Source organism: Arvicola amphibius, chromosome 11, assembly GCF_903992535.2.
Source record: "Arvicola amphibius chromosome 11, mArvAmp1.2, whole genome shotgun sequence".
NCBI classification, from domain to species: domain Eukaryota; kingdom Metazoa; phylum Chordata; class Mammalia; order Rodentia; family Cricetidae; genus Arvicola; species Arvicola amphibius.
The window spans coordinates 57,013,445-57,031,871 of NC_052057.2; the positions used below are offsets into that span (position 1 = coordinate 57,013,445).

The 18,427-nt window shown below is 36.2% G+C and overlaps 1 protein-coding gene across 1 annotated transcript in view; it reads left to right on the plus strand.

The window, feature by feature from the left end:
* The first annotated feature begins 3,155 nt into the window (after positions 1–3,155).
* LOC119826107 (solute carrier family 7 member 13-like) overlaps positions 3,156–18,427 on the plus strand; it is a 47,013-nt gene continuing 31,741 nt past the window's right edge. Inside the window, exon 1 of the mRNA XM_038347122.1 lies at positions 3,156–3,822. Within this exon, the coding sequence (XP_038203050.1) occupies positions 3,156–3,822 (667 nt within the window). The remainder of the gene's footprint in view (positions 3,823–18,427) is intronic.

The following is an 18,427-nucleotide window of genomic DNA, read 5'->3' on the forward strand; positions in this document are numbered from 1 at the left end:
TGCTCCTGGCAGTAGGAATTTACTTCAGAGAAGTTGGTGAACTTCACAAAGTTTCCATTCAGTGTTTGCTTTTTTGTGGCAAAAGTTAACCATTGTGTAATAAACTGTCCTTGCTTGACTGCTGACACTATGCTAGCCATTTTAAACAAATGGTACCCCAAAGAAAGCTACTGCTAAACTTTGCAAAGATAAGGCAAGTTGGCACTTCAAAATTTTCCTGCATCACAGAAAAATCTGTCAAAGATTCTAGGCCTGTAGTTTCTACATTTTTGGGAGTTGTTTACTTTGAACTTCTTACCTTTTTAAATAATATTTTATATTGGGTCTTTGATGGAGATTGAAGACTAGATGGTTAAATTTTTAGTTTTCCTTGTTATGAAATTCAGAAAAAAACTTACATAAGAGATTTAAATTTAATAAAGTCTAGAGACATAAAAGCTTAAATCCTTTATCTAAAAATATTTTGAGATTTAAAAAGATAGTTTTAAGATGGCAATATAAGTTATAATAGAAAATGGTATACATATATAACTTTAGATTCATAAAGATAAGACAGATACTAGAGTGTTTTCCCCAAATATGCCAAATACAAATGGGCTGGACATTGTGAATGCAATTCTTACTTGATAATTCTTCCTATTGTATATAGTTCATTTGTTAAAGTTATTACCTTTCCTTTCTATCTAGACAATAACTAGTGAAGTTTTTATTGTAACTCTGCTAGAGTTAAAAACCTTTCATTTTAATTTATACAAAATGGAGAAATGTTGACAAGTAATCTTTTTGAACACTCTGAAACTATGCCACACTTATTGGTTTAATAAAAATCTGGAAAGGAAATACCAAAGCAAAATTTCTGAGAGAAAGCAGAGAGGATGCTGAGAAGAAGGATAAACATTAGGAGATACAAGCCAAGCAGGATCTAAACTATCGGGATGAGATAATAGAGCCATTAGACTGAGTAAATTAAGAGAAATATGTTTACTTGATATGAAAACTAGTTAGAAACAAGTTTAAGCTTTTGACTGAGCTTCTATAGGTAATAATAAGTCTCCATGTGATTATTGGGGAGCTGCCAGTCTGAATGAAAAATGCCTGATAACACAGGTCAATAGGTTCAAAAAGGAAAAAGGAATTTGTACTTGAGAACAGATAAGAGCCAAACTATTTCCAATAGAGGTTAATATTATTTAATCTATAATATTAACAGCTAATGGAATGATCATAATAAATATAAAAGGAACCCTCAGTCTAAAATCTTTCAATAATTATTTTAGCATCATAGGTAAATTCTGTTAGCTGATTTAAACATCAATGTAATGTTAGTTATAAAAAATAACTCCACATACTGTATAAGTAAAAAATTTTGCCTTATGTTTCCTATAACATTGACATGGAAACTCACAGGACCTAAAAATTGAACAGTATGTGTATAGGTAATATTAATTTATTATATTAAACCATGTGTGTGATTTTGATTCAAACTTCCTTTATTAAGATAATGTTATACAATATCTTTTCAGCTGAATGACCATTTTGTCATAACTCCAGTTATTCCTGATTAAAATAATCACAGTTTGGCTCTAAAATACTAACATCTTCATCAAAAGCAGAGTTAGACAGAGACAGTAATTGGACCCTCACCTGAGTATCAACTTACTCTTTTGACTTACATGCAATCTGGTCACAATTGCATAAGACCTCAATTTTTTCTGGAGAAACTAGGGTATACAGCCTAGAAAATCTGGAATAGAGGTAGTGTACCTGTGCAGTCATGGGAAAGCTGTTATGCATGCCAGGTAAAGGCATCAAAGGAGATACATTTTGTTTAAAGCCCCCTTACAACAAATGGTATATTTACTTGTTAATGTCTCATGGTAGTGGCATGATTTTGGTTCAGATACCTGGTCCACAGGTACTAAACTTTGTCAATTGTTTGCTTACAGTTATTTACAAATTTAACTCCTGTTCAATACCCCCACCATTCTGGTTCTCATTTATTATTATTTTTTCTCATTCAAGTTCAGTGAGGTCTCTAAAGTACTTGCTGAGATTTCACCTCTCTCCCTCAGGATAAATGAGTCAGTAAAATGTAAAATATATTAATTTAAGGTTATATTTCTAGTAAAAGAGTTAAATTATTTTAGATAGGATACATTATAGAAATAATGATGGGGACAAAAACTAAAACCTTAAAGTCAAGTCCCAGAAGGTATAAATATGTTGTAATTATTTCTCAAAGATGAGAGGTACATAATATGGGTTATGCATCTATTCATGCTAACAAACCTTTGACTAAAAGATGTATGCCTATTCACACCATTGCTAACTTTGTTAAGCTGTAGCTACATGAAGAATCTAAGTCACAATGGAAACTATAAAAAAATTAATTGAACATACTTTCCCTACAAAACTAATTTTATTTTTCTCCTCTTTAATTACATTTTTTGTACTAACAGAAACTGTTATACTGATTTAGATTATGTAAGAATACATTATAAAAATAATCAAGAAAGTTTCTTCAGCTTTTCTTTCAGTTTTTCTTCAGTTTCTCCATGCACCAGGTTTATGGTTTAAAGTTTACTCTGCTACTAAAAAAGCTTTCCTTCAAGAGTTATAGTTTTAAGGTTCACAATCTTAATGTAGATAAATAACATTATTTTACAAAATAAAAGTCTTTGTTTATATATATATATATATATTTTGGTTTTTCAAGACAGGGTTTCTCTGTGTATCTTTGGTATTTGTCCTGGAACTACCTCTTGTAGAACAGGCTGATTTCAAACTCATAGAGATCCACCTGCCTCTCCCTCCCAAGTGCTGGGATTAAAGGCATGTGCCAACATTACCCAGAAAGAGTTAATGAATCACTTCAAAATGCTGTCTTAATTAGGATTCTCTGACTTTAAAAAATTATTTACACATGACATGTCTTAACTGTGGCTCTAGGAAAAAGCCATCAAATCCTAGAATATTGCACTAGTTAATTATTTGCAAATCCATGTTAAACTCAGAAATAAAAATATTGTGTAAAGATGAAGCTGCTCATTTTGAGAATGCCCTATTTGAGAGAGCTCTGAAAGAGTTGGGGGAGCAACTTCAGTGTGATTTAATGTCAGTTGCTCAGGATTTTAAAAACCAAAAAAGACAAAAGCATGCAACTTTTAAGGGCAATAGGATTCTTCCGTGGATACATGTTCTTATTTAGTTCTGTGATAGGGGCAGGGATTTTTGTTGCTCCTAAAGGGGTGTTAAAATTCTCCTCATTGAACATCCCTGTTTATCTGAGCATTTGGGCAGTTTGTGCCCTATTGAGCATGATGTGTGCTCTCTGTCTTGCAGAGCTTGGGACAACCTTCCCTGTGAGCTCAGCACCTTATTATTTCCTGAAAAAATCTCTTGGATCTTCTGTTGCTTTCTGTAGTCTTTGGATTAAACTTTTTGGTTATTCCCTAGGACTGGGTGCTCAAAGCTTACTGATAGCCAGTTATCTATTACAACCTTTCTATGTTGGCTGCCCAGCCCCAGAACTAGCAAAGAAATGTCTGGCTTTGGCTATTTTGTGGTCAATTGGAATTCTCAATACTCGAGGGCTGACTAATGTGTTTTGGTTTAATAGCATCAGCAGTTTGTTGAAGATGGGTGTTCTTTGTCTCATTATTCTAACTGGGATTGTGCTGTTAGTGACTGGGAACAGAGAGAATGTATCCAAGTTTGAGAATGCTTTGGATGCTGAACTTCCTGTTGCCTCACAGATTGTAGAAGCCATTCTTCAAGCATTTTATGCATACATGGGATCATCACTCCTGGTCACCATAGCAGGTAACTCCATTTATTAAAAACTTACAGCAAAATAAATAAAGTCATCAAGAATTTTTATTGAAAAAGAAATGTTATTGTTTAGTGCTTGTAATATAATTTTCACATATTCTCCAATTAATGGTCTCTATAAAATTTGTTCAAACAGCATATGCAAATTTTACTTTGTGTTATGTTTCTTATATAATTCCTTGTGTTTCTTTTTAAAACTTTAACAAAAACCAAGATTATCTGTCCCTTCATATTTTATTCCTCAATAGACTCAGTATTTTGAGGCATTTTCTGTTAAGTAATAACTATATAATACATATTTTCAATGAAAATATATCACATATTTGAGATTTTTTGGAATATTCCACAATTTCTGCCCAAATCCTTTCACCTATTCAGATGTACAGAGAATCAGCCATTCGATTTGAGTTCTCTTCATTATCCATAATCTTGTACATAAAAATACCACCTTTTTTCTTATATCTTCAATAATAGCAAATTTATTAAAATTCCTTTGCTAATTCATCCTGCATTGTTTTTCTTACAGTTCATTCCATGTACTATCAGCGTTCTGTGCAGTGACTTTTCTGATGCACTTCCTTTTCATGAACTTTAAAGTCTTTCTGAAATTTTCCACATGAAAGACAAACAGTATTAGATCCTTCTCTATGTACAATTTTGTTACTTTGTAGTCACATTGAATAATTTGATATTTGAAAGAATTTTGGAATAGAGGTGTAGGAAACTCCCTTTAAACAAAAGTTTAGATAGAAATAATTTACTTTATTTCATTCACATTGCAAAAGTATAAAATATAAAATGTTAAGGAAGAATATCGAATCTCTCTAAGACTTACAAATATCTTTTCAAAAATTATTGAATAAGAAACATTTATTTTGCTGAAGTAGTTGTAACACCTCTGTAGGTTTTATGCATGAAATAATTGCAAAATTTTCCCGAAACCTAGAATTTTGTTTTCTTGAAATACTATAGTTTCTGAATACTAAACATCTCCACAAATTAAAGGCTTCTATCACTCATATATATTATCAAACTATTTTATTGTATTTCTTAATAAGTGTTGATCCTACAAGTTAATGAGTTTCACTGTAATTTTATTCATTCATATGTCACACATTTATCCTGTCTACTCACCTTCCACTCTCTTTTACCTGCTCCACTCTTCCATCCTTACAAATTTCCAGTCTTCCATATCTGTTCTATTTTCAGTCTTTCTGTCTCTATCTGTTTCACTGTCTCTGTCTCTGTCTTTCTTTCTTTCTGTCTGTCTGTCTGTCTGTCTGTCTGTCTGTCTGTTTGTCTGTCTCTCCTCTCTCTCTCTCTCTCTCTCTCTCTCTCTCTCTCTCTCTCTCTCTCTGTGTGTGTGTGTGTGTGTATGTATGTATGTATGTGGTAGATACCACAGCTGCTTTCATATGTTGAGAACTGGAAATTCTGTAATAGATACCTAGTCAAGTCCTTTTTTTTCTCATTTTTTTAATTAAAAATTTCCATCTCCCCCCCTCCTCCTCCCCCTTCCCTCCCCTCCCTTCCACCCATACCCCCACTCCGCCCCTCTCCAAGCCAAAGAGCCATCAGGGTTCCCTTCACTATGTTAAGTCCAAGGTCCTCCCAGCTCCCCCTAAGTCCAGGAAGGTGAGCAACCAAACTGACCATTTTTGTATGCCATGTTTATTTCCTTATGACATACATTCAAAAATATGGTGTGATATGATATGACAGTCATATTTTCAATATTTTGGTGAACTTTCTCTCAGCCCTCTGTAGTAGGTGGTTGCTTGTTTATTCCCAGATGCTCAGCCCCAAAATAATCACACAGAATCTATATTTATTAAATCACTGCTTGGCCTATTGGCTCTTACTTCTTACTGGCTAGCTCTTACATCTTAATTTAAACCATTTTTTAAAATCTGTGCATTGTCATGTGGCTGTTGCTTACTGGCAAGGTTCTGTCTTGTCTGTCCCTGGTGGAAGCTACATGGCATCTCCCTGACTTTGCCTTCTTTCTCTAAGAATTCAGTTTAGTTTTCCTCACCTAGCTCTGTTCTGCCCTGCTATAGCCTCAAAGCAGTTTCTTTATTCATTACGCAATAAAATCAACACATATACAGAAGGACTTCCTACATTATCACCCCTTTTCTGTCTAAATAAAAAGGAGGGATTTAACTTTAATATAATAAAATTAAATATAACAAGACAGATATCAAGCAATAATTACAGTTACAATATTTGTGTCTACTCTAACATTTATCATAACTAAAGAAACTACAACTATTTATTCTTCAACTTCATCAAAGACTCCAGAATTATATAATATTACCTAAGTAAACAGAAATTGCATTGTAAGTAACTTCCAAAACTCTAGAATTGTCAGAGCCATCTCACTGCCTGGACAGTCACCCAAAGCTCTTCTGTATCATAGGAGCATCCATATTCAGTCTACAGGCCAATATTATCCAGCAGACTTTTCCATGAGGGAGGAAATTTCAGACAGTTCCACTTTTATTGGCAGTTTTTCAGTCACTTTCTTCTGTGTCCTGCAGATTGTATGGCATATTCTTTTATGAAACAGGAAACCCAAAGGACTGTCTCACCTTTAGGCAAGTTCACCAGTCATTTCTCTGGGGGTCAAGTATGTCCAGTTTACACTGCATATCATTAAGCAGTACAGTCAAGACCAGTTATTTTCCCAAATGGATAACAAACTCCATAAGGAGCCTCTTCAATGCCCATCTTCTGCTTCAAGTTATTGGTACTTCCAGAAGCAGATGTGTCTCATTGTCATGTAAAGTCTAAGTTCTTAAAACATTTTAAATTCTGTAGTATTTAAAATGTTTGAAGAATAACTATCTGAAATATATCTGTACATCTAGAAAATCTAACATGACAAGCTTGACTTTTATAAATGATTATCTATTAACCTGTATTTCTTAATTTTACATTACATTTTTAAATATTTATTTATTTTCCATACAATATTCTGTCTGTATGTGTGTGTGCAGGCCAGAAGAGGGCCCAGCCCTCATTACAGATGGTTGTGAGCCACCATGTGGTTACTGGGAATTGAACTCAGGACCTTTGGAAGAGCAGGCAATGCTCTTAACCACTGAGCCATCTCTCCAGCCCTACATTACATTTTTTTTTTGGTTTTTCGAGACAGGGTTTCTCTGTGGCTTTAGAGCCTGTCCTGGAACTAGCTCCTGTAGACCAGGCTGGTCTCGAACTCACAGAGATCCGCCTGCCTCTGACTCCCGAGTGCTGGGATTAAAGGCGTGCGCCACCGTTGCCCGGCCCTACATTACATTTTTAAATGAGCTGCACAGACATAATGCCTTAATCAAAAGCAAAAATATACATATAACAAAATTGACCTTAAATTTGTATCAATATACTAAGATCCATGACAATGCAAAGTATTAATCTCTATATCATATCCCCCTTTAAATGTAAACAAATGTTTATAATCAATATTTTGGAATTTGTACATAGTTCTGTACAAACTGCTTCCCACTTTTTGTTGGGTTAAGTAATTTTTAGGGGTGGTCTTTGTGATATTTCAGGTGGCCTTGTTCCAAAATACCACATTAGTCTGAAAGAAATCCACAGGTTCTCATCCTCTGTTGAAATAAGAGCAGAACCACATTTCCAAAACAACATATTCTTAGACCCTAATTCTGAAGATACCTTTATGGTAGTAAATCTTAGCAGCCCATGCAATGAAATATCTCTTTGTACTTAGTTACTTCACAAAAATTTAAATAAAATTCAATAATATACATAATCCAGACTCTTTGTGTATATTCCATCTTTACATGGCTTATTTTCTTACTCTATTACATTTTTTACAAGTTTAATATTTATGTTATTATTTTTACTCCTTTAATCTATGAGTATCTGTACTCTTATATTACATTTATTGTCTCTTTACTCTTTTTCTTCTCGCTCCCAAGCCTACGTACATTTTTTAAAACACACTGTGTCTCAGTTAGTGGTCTTTTATGTCTGAATCTGTCCTATTGTGTATCTGTAATTCTTTTCTGTCCAGATGCCATGGCTTTAATCCAAGCCATATTGTTTTTTTAAAAAGATTTATTTATTTATTATGTATACAACATTCTGCCTCGATGTATGCCTGTATGCCAGAGGAGGGCGCCAGATCTCAGTACAGATGGTTGTTAGCCACCATGTGGTTGCTTGGAATTGAACTCAGGACCTCTGGAAGAGCAGCCAGTGCTCTTAACCTCTGAGCCATCTCTCCAGCCCCCAAGCCATATTGTTTAGCAAATTAAAGGCTCATGTGATCAGAAAATGAGAGATATAAGTAAAGACAGATTCAAACAAAAAAAATCTCTAAATTGTTTAGTGTGTATAAAAATATATATAGTCTTGGGAAAGAAAAAAAGGATAAAGTCCTTAAAAAAAGAGAGAAAGAAAGAGAGTAGTTGGGTGTGGTAGCACAGATCTTTAATCACAGTATTTGGGAGGTAGAGACTGGAGAATCCCTGTGAGTTCAAGGACAGCCTTGTCTACAGAGTGAGTTCCAGGAAAGCCAAAGAAACCCAGAGAAACCCTATATCAAAAAGCCAAACATTAAAAATAAAAATAAAAATAAGTGGGTGTAAAATAAAGCCATGTAAAGTTGGAAACTACACAGAAAATCTTGTTACTCTATGTTATTTTGTTGTCTTTGAATTGTTTAATGGTTGAGGAAGAGGAAACAGCTGTTAAAAGACATTTGATTATAAATGATGCTGGATTAATCAACATTATATATATATATATATATATATATATATATATATATATATTGAAAATGCCTTGATTTCAAAATTTAAGTGAAAGGTAAGTTACTTTAAAGAAGAGGATTTGCTTTTGTTACCAAAGGAAATGAAAGTCTATGGATTCATTCTGACCTAAGAAAAATTAGGTTTGATCAAGGGAGACCCCTTGAGAAATCTCTGATAGGAGCAGGTAGCCCAGATGTCTGAGTTCTATATCCAGAACAGCACCAAGACTTCTGGCAAGATGATCAAGCCTCACAGAATATTCCAGTCATGACTTTACTATAATTCTCAGTTTTCTTTAGATCCCTATAAGATATCAGCATCCCTAATCAGCAGGAAGTAGACAAGAAAATTATGCCCACATTCCCAAAAATAAATTATGGATGCTTTTCTATGTTTAAAGTGTTAGCTACAAGTTTTTATGGATAATCATCTGGAAAAAAGCTAAACAAAGGAAATTAGATTCAGAGTTCTTTTTTTGAATAAAATGGGGGGAGAGTATGTGGGACAATGATCTTGTACCCTGTAAGGATTTGTTACTTGTATTTTAATAAAATGCTGATTGGCTAGTAGTTAGGCAGGAAGTGTAGGCAGAGTGAGCAGAACAAGAGAATTCTGGGAAGAGGAAAGACTCAGTGTGCAATTATGACAGAGGAAGGCAAACACAAAGAAAAAAACATAGAGAACACCTTACTGATAAAAGCTACCAAGCCTTATGGTTAACACAGACAAGAATTGTGGGATATTTTAAGATGTAAATGTTAATAAGAAGCCTGAGCTAATACACCAACCAGTTTTTAATTAATGTTAAGTCTTTGTATATTTCTTTGGGGAAAATGGCTGTGGCCAGGTGGCACAGAAAACTCAGTTAACAGCCCTGCACTGTGGTTCCATTCTTTTCTATAATCTTCAAAGTATATAAGAGGTCATTCAAATCATACTTTTGGTTATCTTCTCTGATGATTTAAGATATTGAACATTTTCTTATAAAGGAATTCATTATTTGTCCAGATCATATGAGCTATCTTTTCATAGTATTAATGGTTTGCTAATCTGAATATGTCAAATCTTGTTTCTTTTTATAGCCTGTATTATTAACAGAGTGTCTCATGAACAGTTGGCAAAATTTTCTTTTATTGTGGGTTGGGATCTAAGTCTTGAATATTAGCTTTTCAATTTAGAAGTTTTTATAATTTGATATAATGACTTTTTTCAGAGCATTGTTTTATTTCCTGTGCATTGTGTACTTAGGATATTTTCATCATGACTTATAAACTAACTTGTATACTATGTTTTTGATAATAATTTTAGTGATTTGGATCCTATATACATGCTTTTTAGCTGTTTTGAGTTAGTTTTCATACAAAATGAGAGAGAAAGTGTGTGGCTTAAATCCTCTTCTTGTAAACATTGTATTTTCCCAAAATTTTATAAAGGCTATTTGTGTCATTATGTATCATTGATGACTTTATTGAGAATCTCTTGATTGAGATGGGTAGATTTAGTCTGGGTTCATTTTTCCTTTGTTGTACAAGTCTGTCTTCTGACAACACAAATGCTGATTCTTTCATTGAAAAAAAATACCTTCTATCCATTATGACACAAACAATAAAAACACAGAGACAGATACTGGGAATTAAATCTGAAAATCAGAGGAGTAAAGCAGCCAAGTTACTAGAGAGCTCTTACCTCTATGAAATCTTTGGAATGAACGAGAGCAAGTTCCTTTCTCATCCTGCCTTTTATCCCCTCTAGTGCTATAATCCTCTCTAGTGCTGGGATTAAAGGTGTAAACCAATGCCTAGCATTCATGGCGAACCAGAGTGGGCTGATGTGATTAAAGTTGTATACCATTATAGGCTGGTTTTGATGATGGACTGGAATGACTGTTTTACACTCTGATCTTCAGGCTAGCTTTGTTTATTAAAAGACAAATGAAATACCATACTTCCTCCCCACTTTTGTCCAAAATAAAAAGTCTATAAATATTATAAGAATAATTATATACAATAAGTACAATAACTATATGTAATATGTAAAGGAAATAAATATATCAACAATGTCTTGTCCATTTGCATTTGAAAATTCAGAGAAAATACTTCATGTCTATCCTATCTTGAGTCCAAAATCTTTTACGTAATTTACTTTCTATCATGCTTTTATTTCTGCATCAGGAAAACAAGAAAAACTCTAAGTACTTAGTCCTCAACTCTCTCATAGACACAAGGCTAAAATAATATTAATTAAATAGGCAGGGAGAACAAGCAAACAACATTGAAAAGTGTGAGAAATGACAGAAACAGCTAGCTGCCTGAACAGTCACCCAAAATTCTTCTACAACATTGGAGCGTGCATCTTTGCCCTACAGGCCAAGCATATTTAACAGACTTTTCTGCAAATCAGGATATTCTGAAAGACATAGAAGCCTGTGAGAGACCACTCATAGAGTTTCATAATGGTAAAGGATTATTTTGAATATTTTTCATTGATCTACATTCATCAGTCTTATGCCTGCCTTTGCCAAACCTTCTGCACAATCCAGAAGGGAGTTGTGTTATGAATTTATTATTGTTCTTTGTAAAATGTTGTCTCTAGGAATGCCCTGGCTAAAATCTCTTTTAAGGTGACCTTGTTTACCACAATTTTAACATTTAAAATTTTGATGTTCTTCAAACTTCTGTGTTGGGGACCCTTCCCCAACCTCCTCGGTTATGGATGACCCTGAGTAGTGCCGCAGAAATCAGGACACAGGGAATGCAGAGTAGGAGATACAACTGCATACTTTATTGCAAAGCCAGTGCTCTTTTTATAATACTCAAATCATTCAAATATTTTGCATATCTTCTTACTGCAGCTGCCTTAAATGATTGCCTCGACAGTGGAGGAGCTGACAGTTTTACTTTCACTTTATCTTTGGCGATTGTTAACAATTCTTCCAGCTGTTTTTCTAACTCATTTTCCTCTTCTTAGTAACTTCATTATCTTTCTGAGTAACCTCAACTGGCATCTCAACTAACTAGGAATTATCTTTTTCAACCTCAGTTTGCATTTCTTCACTAACCTGCATTTCTTTCACCCGAGTAAGAACCTCGGATGCTAAGTCTTTCACTGTCTGCACGACTTTAAAAACTACATAAACAAGAGACCATACAGACCAAAAGTGCACGGGTATTTTTTCACCTTGCTTCACAGCCTTCTCAACGTTCATCCAAACCCGATCCTAATTTCCTATATTCATTAAATTCTCATCTGAGGGAAAGCAAGAATCATATGCTTTGATAATTTCAAGACACATCTCTAAGTCTGACATAGATATATGAGCACCACAAGTTTTCAGCAAATGCTTAAGCATAGACAGAAAAGGAGAAGAGTAACCTTGTCCCATTACCCTGTAATTACTTACTTTTTTTTCTGGCACTCCTAACGTTCTTTCAGGGTCCCTGTTCAGGTTCCAATTGTTGGGGACCATTCCCCAGCCTCCTCGGTTATGGATGACCCTGGGTAGTGCCGCAGAAATCAGGACACGGGATGCAGAGTAGGAGATACAACTGCATACTTTATTGCAAAGCCAGTGCTCTTTTTATAATACTCAAATCATGTTTCAAACTAGGTTCCCATAATACATGAAAATGGTTTCATAGACTAGTCACTTGGTTGCAACTAATTTCAAGAGCTTCATGGCCTAGCTAATCTAAACAAAAAGATTGGTGTTATGGGAAAAAACTTCTGTTGTAATATAATATATATAAACACCTCATCAGAAGACAAACCACAACCTAATCAGAGACTTTGAACTACAGTGCACATCTGTGTTCTCAAGGAGTGACTGTTGGCAAGGCACCCTACTGATGGGACAGGTTTGCCTCCTCACAACTTGGTTTGCCAAGCCTTTCAGCAAGTCTCCCTTGCACAGAGTTTCTATGCACTTCAAAACCGGCCCTCTACACCTCTGCAAATCACATCTCCTACTTATGTATCAATATGGTCATGAGAGTCGATATATATTGACTCCATTCATCCAAGGTGATGACCTTGCTTTTAACAGCCTAATTATCCTTTTGCATAAAGGAGTGGCATTTCTAAAAGCTGGAGATTTAATTATTATTTGTGTAGCCTCTTAATTTTGTATCATTCTATTTAATGCTGAAGAAGTTTTTGTAAGAAATCTGTAAAGTCTTCCTTTGGGCCCTGTATAACTTTTGTAAATTATACAGTTTTCTTTTCCATTTCTCCAATTGTGTCCCACACATTCAAAACTGCTACACAGCACAAATCCAGAGTGATGTCATTATATACAACTTGTTCTTTTTTATAGTACACTTTTTATTAAGAATTGTTTAAATAAAATCTTTTCTCATTTTACATAACTATCCCTGTTACCACTTCCTTCCCTCTTTCCATTTCCACCACTTTCCCCACACACTTCTTCACCCATTCCTCACAAAGGGTAAGGCTTCCCTTGGGGAGTCAACAAAGTCTAGCACATAACTTTGAGGCAAATCCAAGGCACTCCCCACTATATCTAAGCTAAGCAAGGTATCCCTCCGAGGCAATGAACTCCAAAAAGCCAGTACAAGATCAGTGTCTGTGCTATTGGAATTAAATATAGGGAGTGGTTTCCTGTACACAGGAATTGAAGGCTATTTCCCGCTTTCTCTTCTATCAGGTTAAGTGTGGTCAGATTTATGTTGAGGTACATGAGATTTGTGTATGGGGATAGATATGGATCTATTTGCATTCTTTTACATGCTCACATACATTCCAGTAACATTTGTTGAAGATTCTTTCTGTTTTCCATTGTATAATCTTATTTTATTTGTGACTAATGTGAATGGTTATGTTTCCTTGATTCTTTTCTTAAACTCTTTATCATTTGTGTATAGGAAAGCTACTAAGTTTTTTGAGTTGATCTTGTATCCTGTCACATTACTGAAGGCTTTTCCAAGTAGAAGTTCCCTGATAGAGTTTTTAGGGTCATATATAATACATATATATTATATATTATATATATAGTTATATATATAATATTATATATTATAATTTATATATAGTCATATCATCTTCAAATAGCAAAAGTTTGACTTCTCAAATTGTATCCCCTTGATCTCCTTTTATTGTCTAACTGCTCTAGTTAGTGCTAGGCTTCCTGAGTCTTCTTATTCCCCAGAGAAAGGTGAGTATGCTATCTGCCCATTCTGCAGCCCCATGATGCAGGACAATCAGACATGGTAGGGAGTTGAGTCAAAGTAGGAACTCAGTTTATTACTGTGAGTGCCAGCTTATATATGTTAAGTGACATCCTGAGATGTAGGGGTACCTCCAGCAAATGAGAGGCAGCCAAGCCTTCCTTCTGCCTGGAGGGCGTCTATCTAGTCTTTGCTGTCTCATCCCTACTCAAACTCAAGCCAGGCTTTTTTCTGTCATACAGGCTTTTAAGTATAGGCCCTGAACTTGAGCCATGTATGCTTTGTACTTCTGTATAGGCCTTGAGGTACAGTCCCTGAGATAATTTTGGTCTAACAATTAGAACTTCAAGAACTATTTTCAATATATATGGGAGGAGTGGACAGCCTTGTCCTGTGTGTGATTTTAGTGAAATCACTTTGAGTTTCTCTCTATTTATTCTCTCCATTTGATGCTGGCTGTTACTATGCTGTATATTGCTTTTACTATGTTTAGATACATTCTTTGTGTCCCTGATCTGTCAATAAATTTTCCATGAAGGGCTGTTGGATTTTGTAAAATGCTTTCTCAACATCCAATGAGATGATCATATGGGTTTTTCTTTTTTTTTTTTTTTCCTCATGGTTTATTTTTTTTTATATTTAAAAATTTCCATCTCCTTCCCTCCTCCTCCCCCCTCCCTCCCCTCCTTCTCCCCTTTCTCTCCCCTCCTTCTCCCCCTTCCCTCCCCTCCCCTCCACCCATACCTCCCCTCCCTCCCTCTCAAGGCCAAGGAGCCATCAGGGTTCCCCACTCTATGCTAAGACCAAGGTCCTCCCAACTCCCCCCAGGTCCAGGAAGGTGATCGACCAAGCTGAGAAGGCTCCCACAGAGCCCGTCCATGAAGAACAATCAGAGCCCAGAGCCATTGTCCTTTGCTTCTCAGTCAGCCCCCGCTGTTGGCCACACTCAGAGAGACGGGTTTGGTCGCATGATCCATCAGTCCCATTCCAACTGGAGTTGGTGATCTCCCATTAGTTCTGTCCCACCGTCTCCATGAGTGAACGCACCCCTCTCGTTCCTGACTTTCTCCCTCATGTTCTCGCTCCTTCTGCTCCTCATCGGGACCTTGGGAGCTCAGTCCAGTGCTCCAATGTGGGGCTCAGTCACCTTCCCCATCTGTCGCCAGCTGGAGGTTCCCTCACGGTCCTGACTTTCTTTCTCATGTTCTCTCTCCTTCTGCTCCTCATCAGGACCTTGGGAGCTCAGTCCGGTGCTCCAAGGTGGGGCTCTGTCATTTTCTTCATCTATCGTCAGGTGGAGGTTCTTCTTATTATCTTCTCAAGGATCCCAAACTTATAGGCTCGATGTCCTTTAATCATGGCTAGAAACCGAATATGAGTGAGTACATCCCATGTTCATCTTTATGGGTCTGGGTTACCTCACTCAGAATAGTGTTTTCTATTTCCATACATTTGCATGCAAAATTCAAGATGTCATTGTTTTTTACCGCTGAGTAGTATTCTAGCATGTATATATTCCACAGTTTCTTCATCCATTCTTCCACTGAAGGGCATCTAGGCTGTCTCCAGGATCTGGCTATTACAAATAATGCTGCTATGAACATAGATGAGCATATGCTTTTGTTGTATGATTGGGCATCTCTTGGGTAGATTCCCAATAGTGGAATTGCTGGGTCCTGGGGTAGGTTGATCCCGAATTTCCTGAGAAACCGCCACACTGCTTTCCAAAGTGGTTGCACAAGTTTGCATTCCCACCAGCAATGGATGAGTGTGCCCCTTACCCCACAACCTCTCCAGCAAAGGTTATTATTGGTGTTTTGGATTTTAGCCAATCTGACAGGTGTAAGATGATATCTCAAAGTTGTTTTGATTTGCATTTCCCTGATAGCTAGGGAGGTTGAGCATGACCTTAAGTGTCTTTTGGCCATTCGAACTTCTTCTGTTGAGAATTCTCTGTTCAGTTCATCGCCCCATTTTTTAATTGGGTTAATTGGCATTTTACCGTCTAGTCTCTTGAGTTCCTTATATATTTTAGAGATCAGACCTTTGTCAGTTGCAGGGTTGGTGAAGATCTTTTCCCAGTCAGTAGGCTGCCTTTGTGTCTTAGTGACAATGTCCTTTGCTTTACAGAAGCTGCTCAACTTCAGGAGGTCCCATTTATTCAATGTTGCCCTTAAAGTCTGTGCAGCTGAGGTTATGCATAGGAAACGGTTCCCTGTGCCCATTTGTTGTAGAGTACTTCCCACTTTCTCCTCTATCAATCTCAATGTGTTCAAATTAATATTGAGGTCTTTAATCCATTTGGACTTGAGTTTTGTGCATGGTGATAGATATGGATCTACTTTCATTCTTCTACAGGTTGACATCCAGTTATGCCAGCACCATTTGTTGAAGATGCCCTCTTTTTTCCATTGTGTACTTTTGGCTCCTTTATCAAAAATCAGGTGTTCATAGGTTTGTGGTTTAAGATCCGGGTCTTCTATACGATTCCATTGGTCAACTTCTCTGTTCTTATGCCAATACCAAGCCGTTTTCAATACTGTAGCTCTGTAATAGAGTTTGAAGTCAGGGATGGTAATGCCTCCAGAAGTACCTTTATTGTATAAGATTTTTTTGGCTATCCTGGGTTTCTTGTTTTTCCATATAAAGTTGATTATTGTCCTCTCAATCTCTGTGAAGAATTTTAATGGGACCTTGATTGGGATTGCATTGAATCTATAGATTGCTTTTGGTAGAATTGCCATTTTTACTATGTTGATCCTCCCAATCCACGAGCAGGGGAGATCCTTCCATTTTCTGGTATCCTCTTCAATTTCTTTCTTCAAAGACTTAAAGTTCTTGTCAAATAAATCCTTCACTTCCTTGGTTAGCGATACTCCCAGATATCTTATGCTATTTGTGGCTATTGTGAAAGGTGATACTTCTCTGATTTCCCTCTCTGCTTCCTTATCCTTTGTGTATAGGAGGGCGACTGATTTTTTGGAGTTGATCTTGTATCCTGCCACGTTACTGAAGGAGTTTATCAGCTGTAGGAGTTCTTTGGTGGAGTTTTTGGGGTCGCTTATGTATACTATCATATCATCTGCAAATAATGAAAGTTTAACTTCTTCCTTTCCAAATTGAATCCCCTTGATTCCCTTATGTTGTCTTATTGCTATTGCTAGAACTTCAAGCACTATATTGAAGAGATAAGGAGAGAGTGGACAGCCTTGTCGTGTTCCTGAATTTAGTGGGATAGCCTTGAGTTTCTCTCCGTTTAATTTGATGTTAGCTGTCGGCTTGCTGTAAATAGCTTTTATTATATTTAGGAATAACCCTTGTATCCCTAATCTCTCCAAGACCTTTATCATAAAAGGGTGCTGAATTTTGTCAAATGCTTTTTCAGCATCTAATGAGATGACCATATGGTTTTTTTCCTTCAGTTTGTTTATATGATGGATTACATTAATAGATTTTCGTATGTTGAACCAGCCCTGCATCTCTGGGATGAAGCCTACTTGATTGTAATGGATAATTTTTCTAATGTGTTCTTGGATTCGGTTTGCCAGTATTTTATTGAGAATTTTTGCGTCCATGTTCATGAGTGAGATTGGCCTGTAATTCTCTTTCTTGGTTGAGTCTTTGTGTGGTTTAGGTATCAGGGTAACTGTAGCTTCATAGAAGGAATTTGGCAGTGACTCTTATGTTTCTATATTATGAAATACCTTAAGGAGTATAGGTATTAGGTCTTCTTGGAAGTTCTGGTAGAATTCCGCATTGAAACCATCTGGTCCTGGGCTCTTTTTGGTAGGGAGGTTTCTGATAACAGTTTCTAATTCTTCGCGACTAACAGGACGATTTAGAGCATTTACCTGGTCCTGGTTTAACTTTGGTATATGGTATTTATCTAAAAAACTGTCCATTTCTTTTACATTTTCCAATTTTGTGGCATACAGGCTTTTGTAGTAAGATCTAATGATTTTCTGAATTTCCTCTGTGTCTGTGGTTATGTCCCCCTTTTCATTTCTGATCTTGTTAATTTGCGTGTTCTCCCTCTGCCGTTTGATTAGTTTGGCTAAGGGTTTGTCAATCTTGTTGATTTTCTCCAAGAACCAGCTTCTTGTTTCATTGATTCTTTGGATTGTTTTCTGTGTTTCTATTTTGTTGATTTCTGCCCTCAGTTTGATTATTTCCAGTCTTCTACTTCTCCTAGGTGAGTCTGCTTCTTTTTTTTCCAGAGCTTTCAGGTGTGCTGTTAAGTCACCAATGAGTGCTTTCTCCGTTTTCTTTAAGTGGGCACTTAGTGCTATGAACTTTCCTCTTAGCACTGCTTTCATTGTGTCCCATAGGTTTGAGTATGTTGTGTCTTTGTTTTCATTAAATTCAAGAAAGACTTTAATTTCTTTCTTTATTTCTTCCTTGACCCAGGTGTGGGTCAGTAGTTGACTGTTCAGTTTCCATGAGTTTGTGGGCCTTCTGGGGGTAGCATTGTTGTTGAATTCTAATTTTAATCCATGGTGATCCGATAAGACACAGGTGGTTACTAATATTTTTTTGTAACTGTGGAAGTTTGCTTTGTTACCAAGTATATGGTCAATTTTCGAAAAGGTTCCATGCGCCGCAGAGAAGAAGGTATATTCTTTCCTA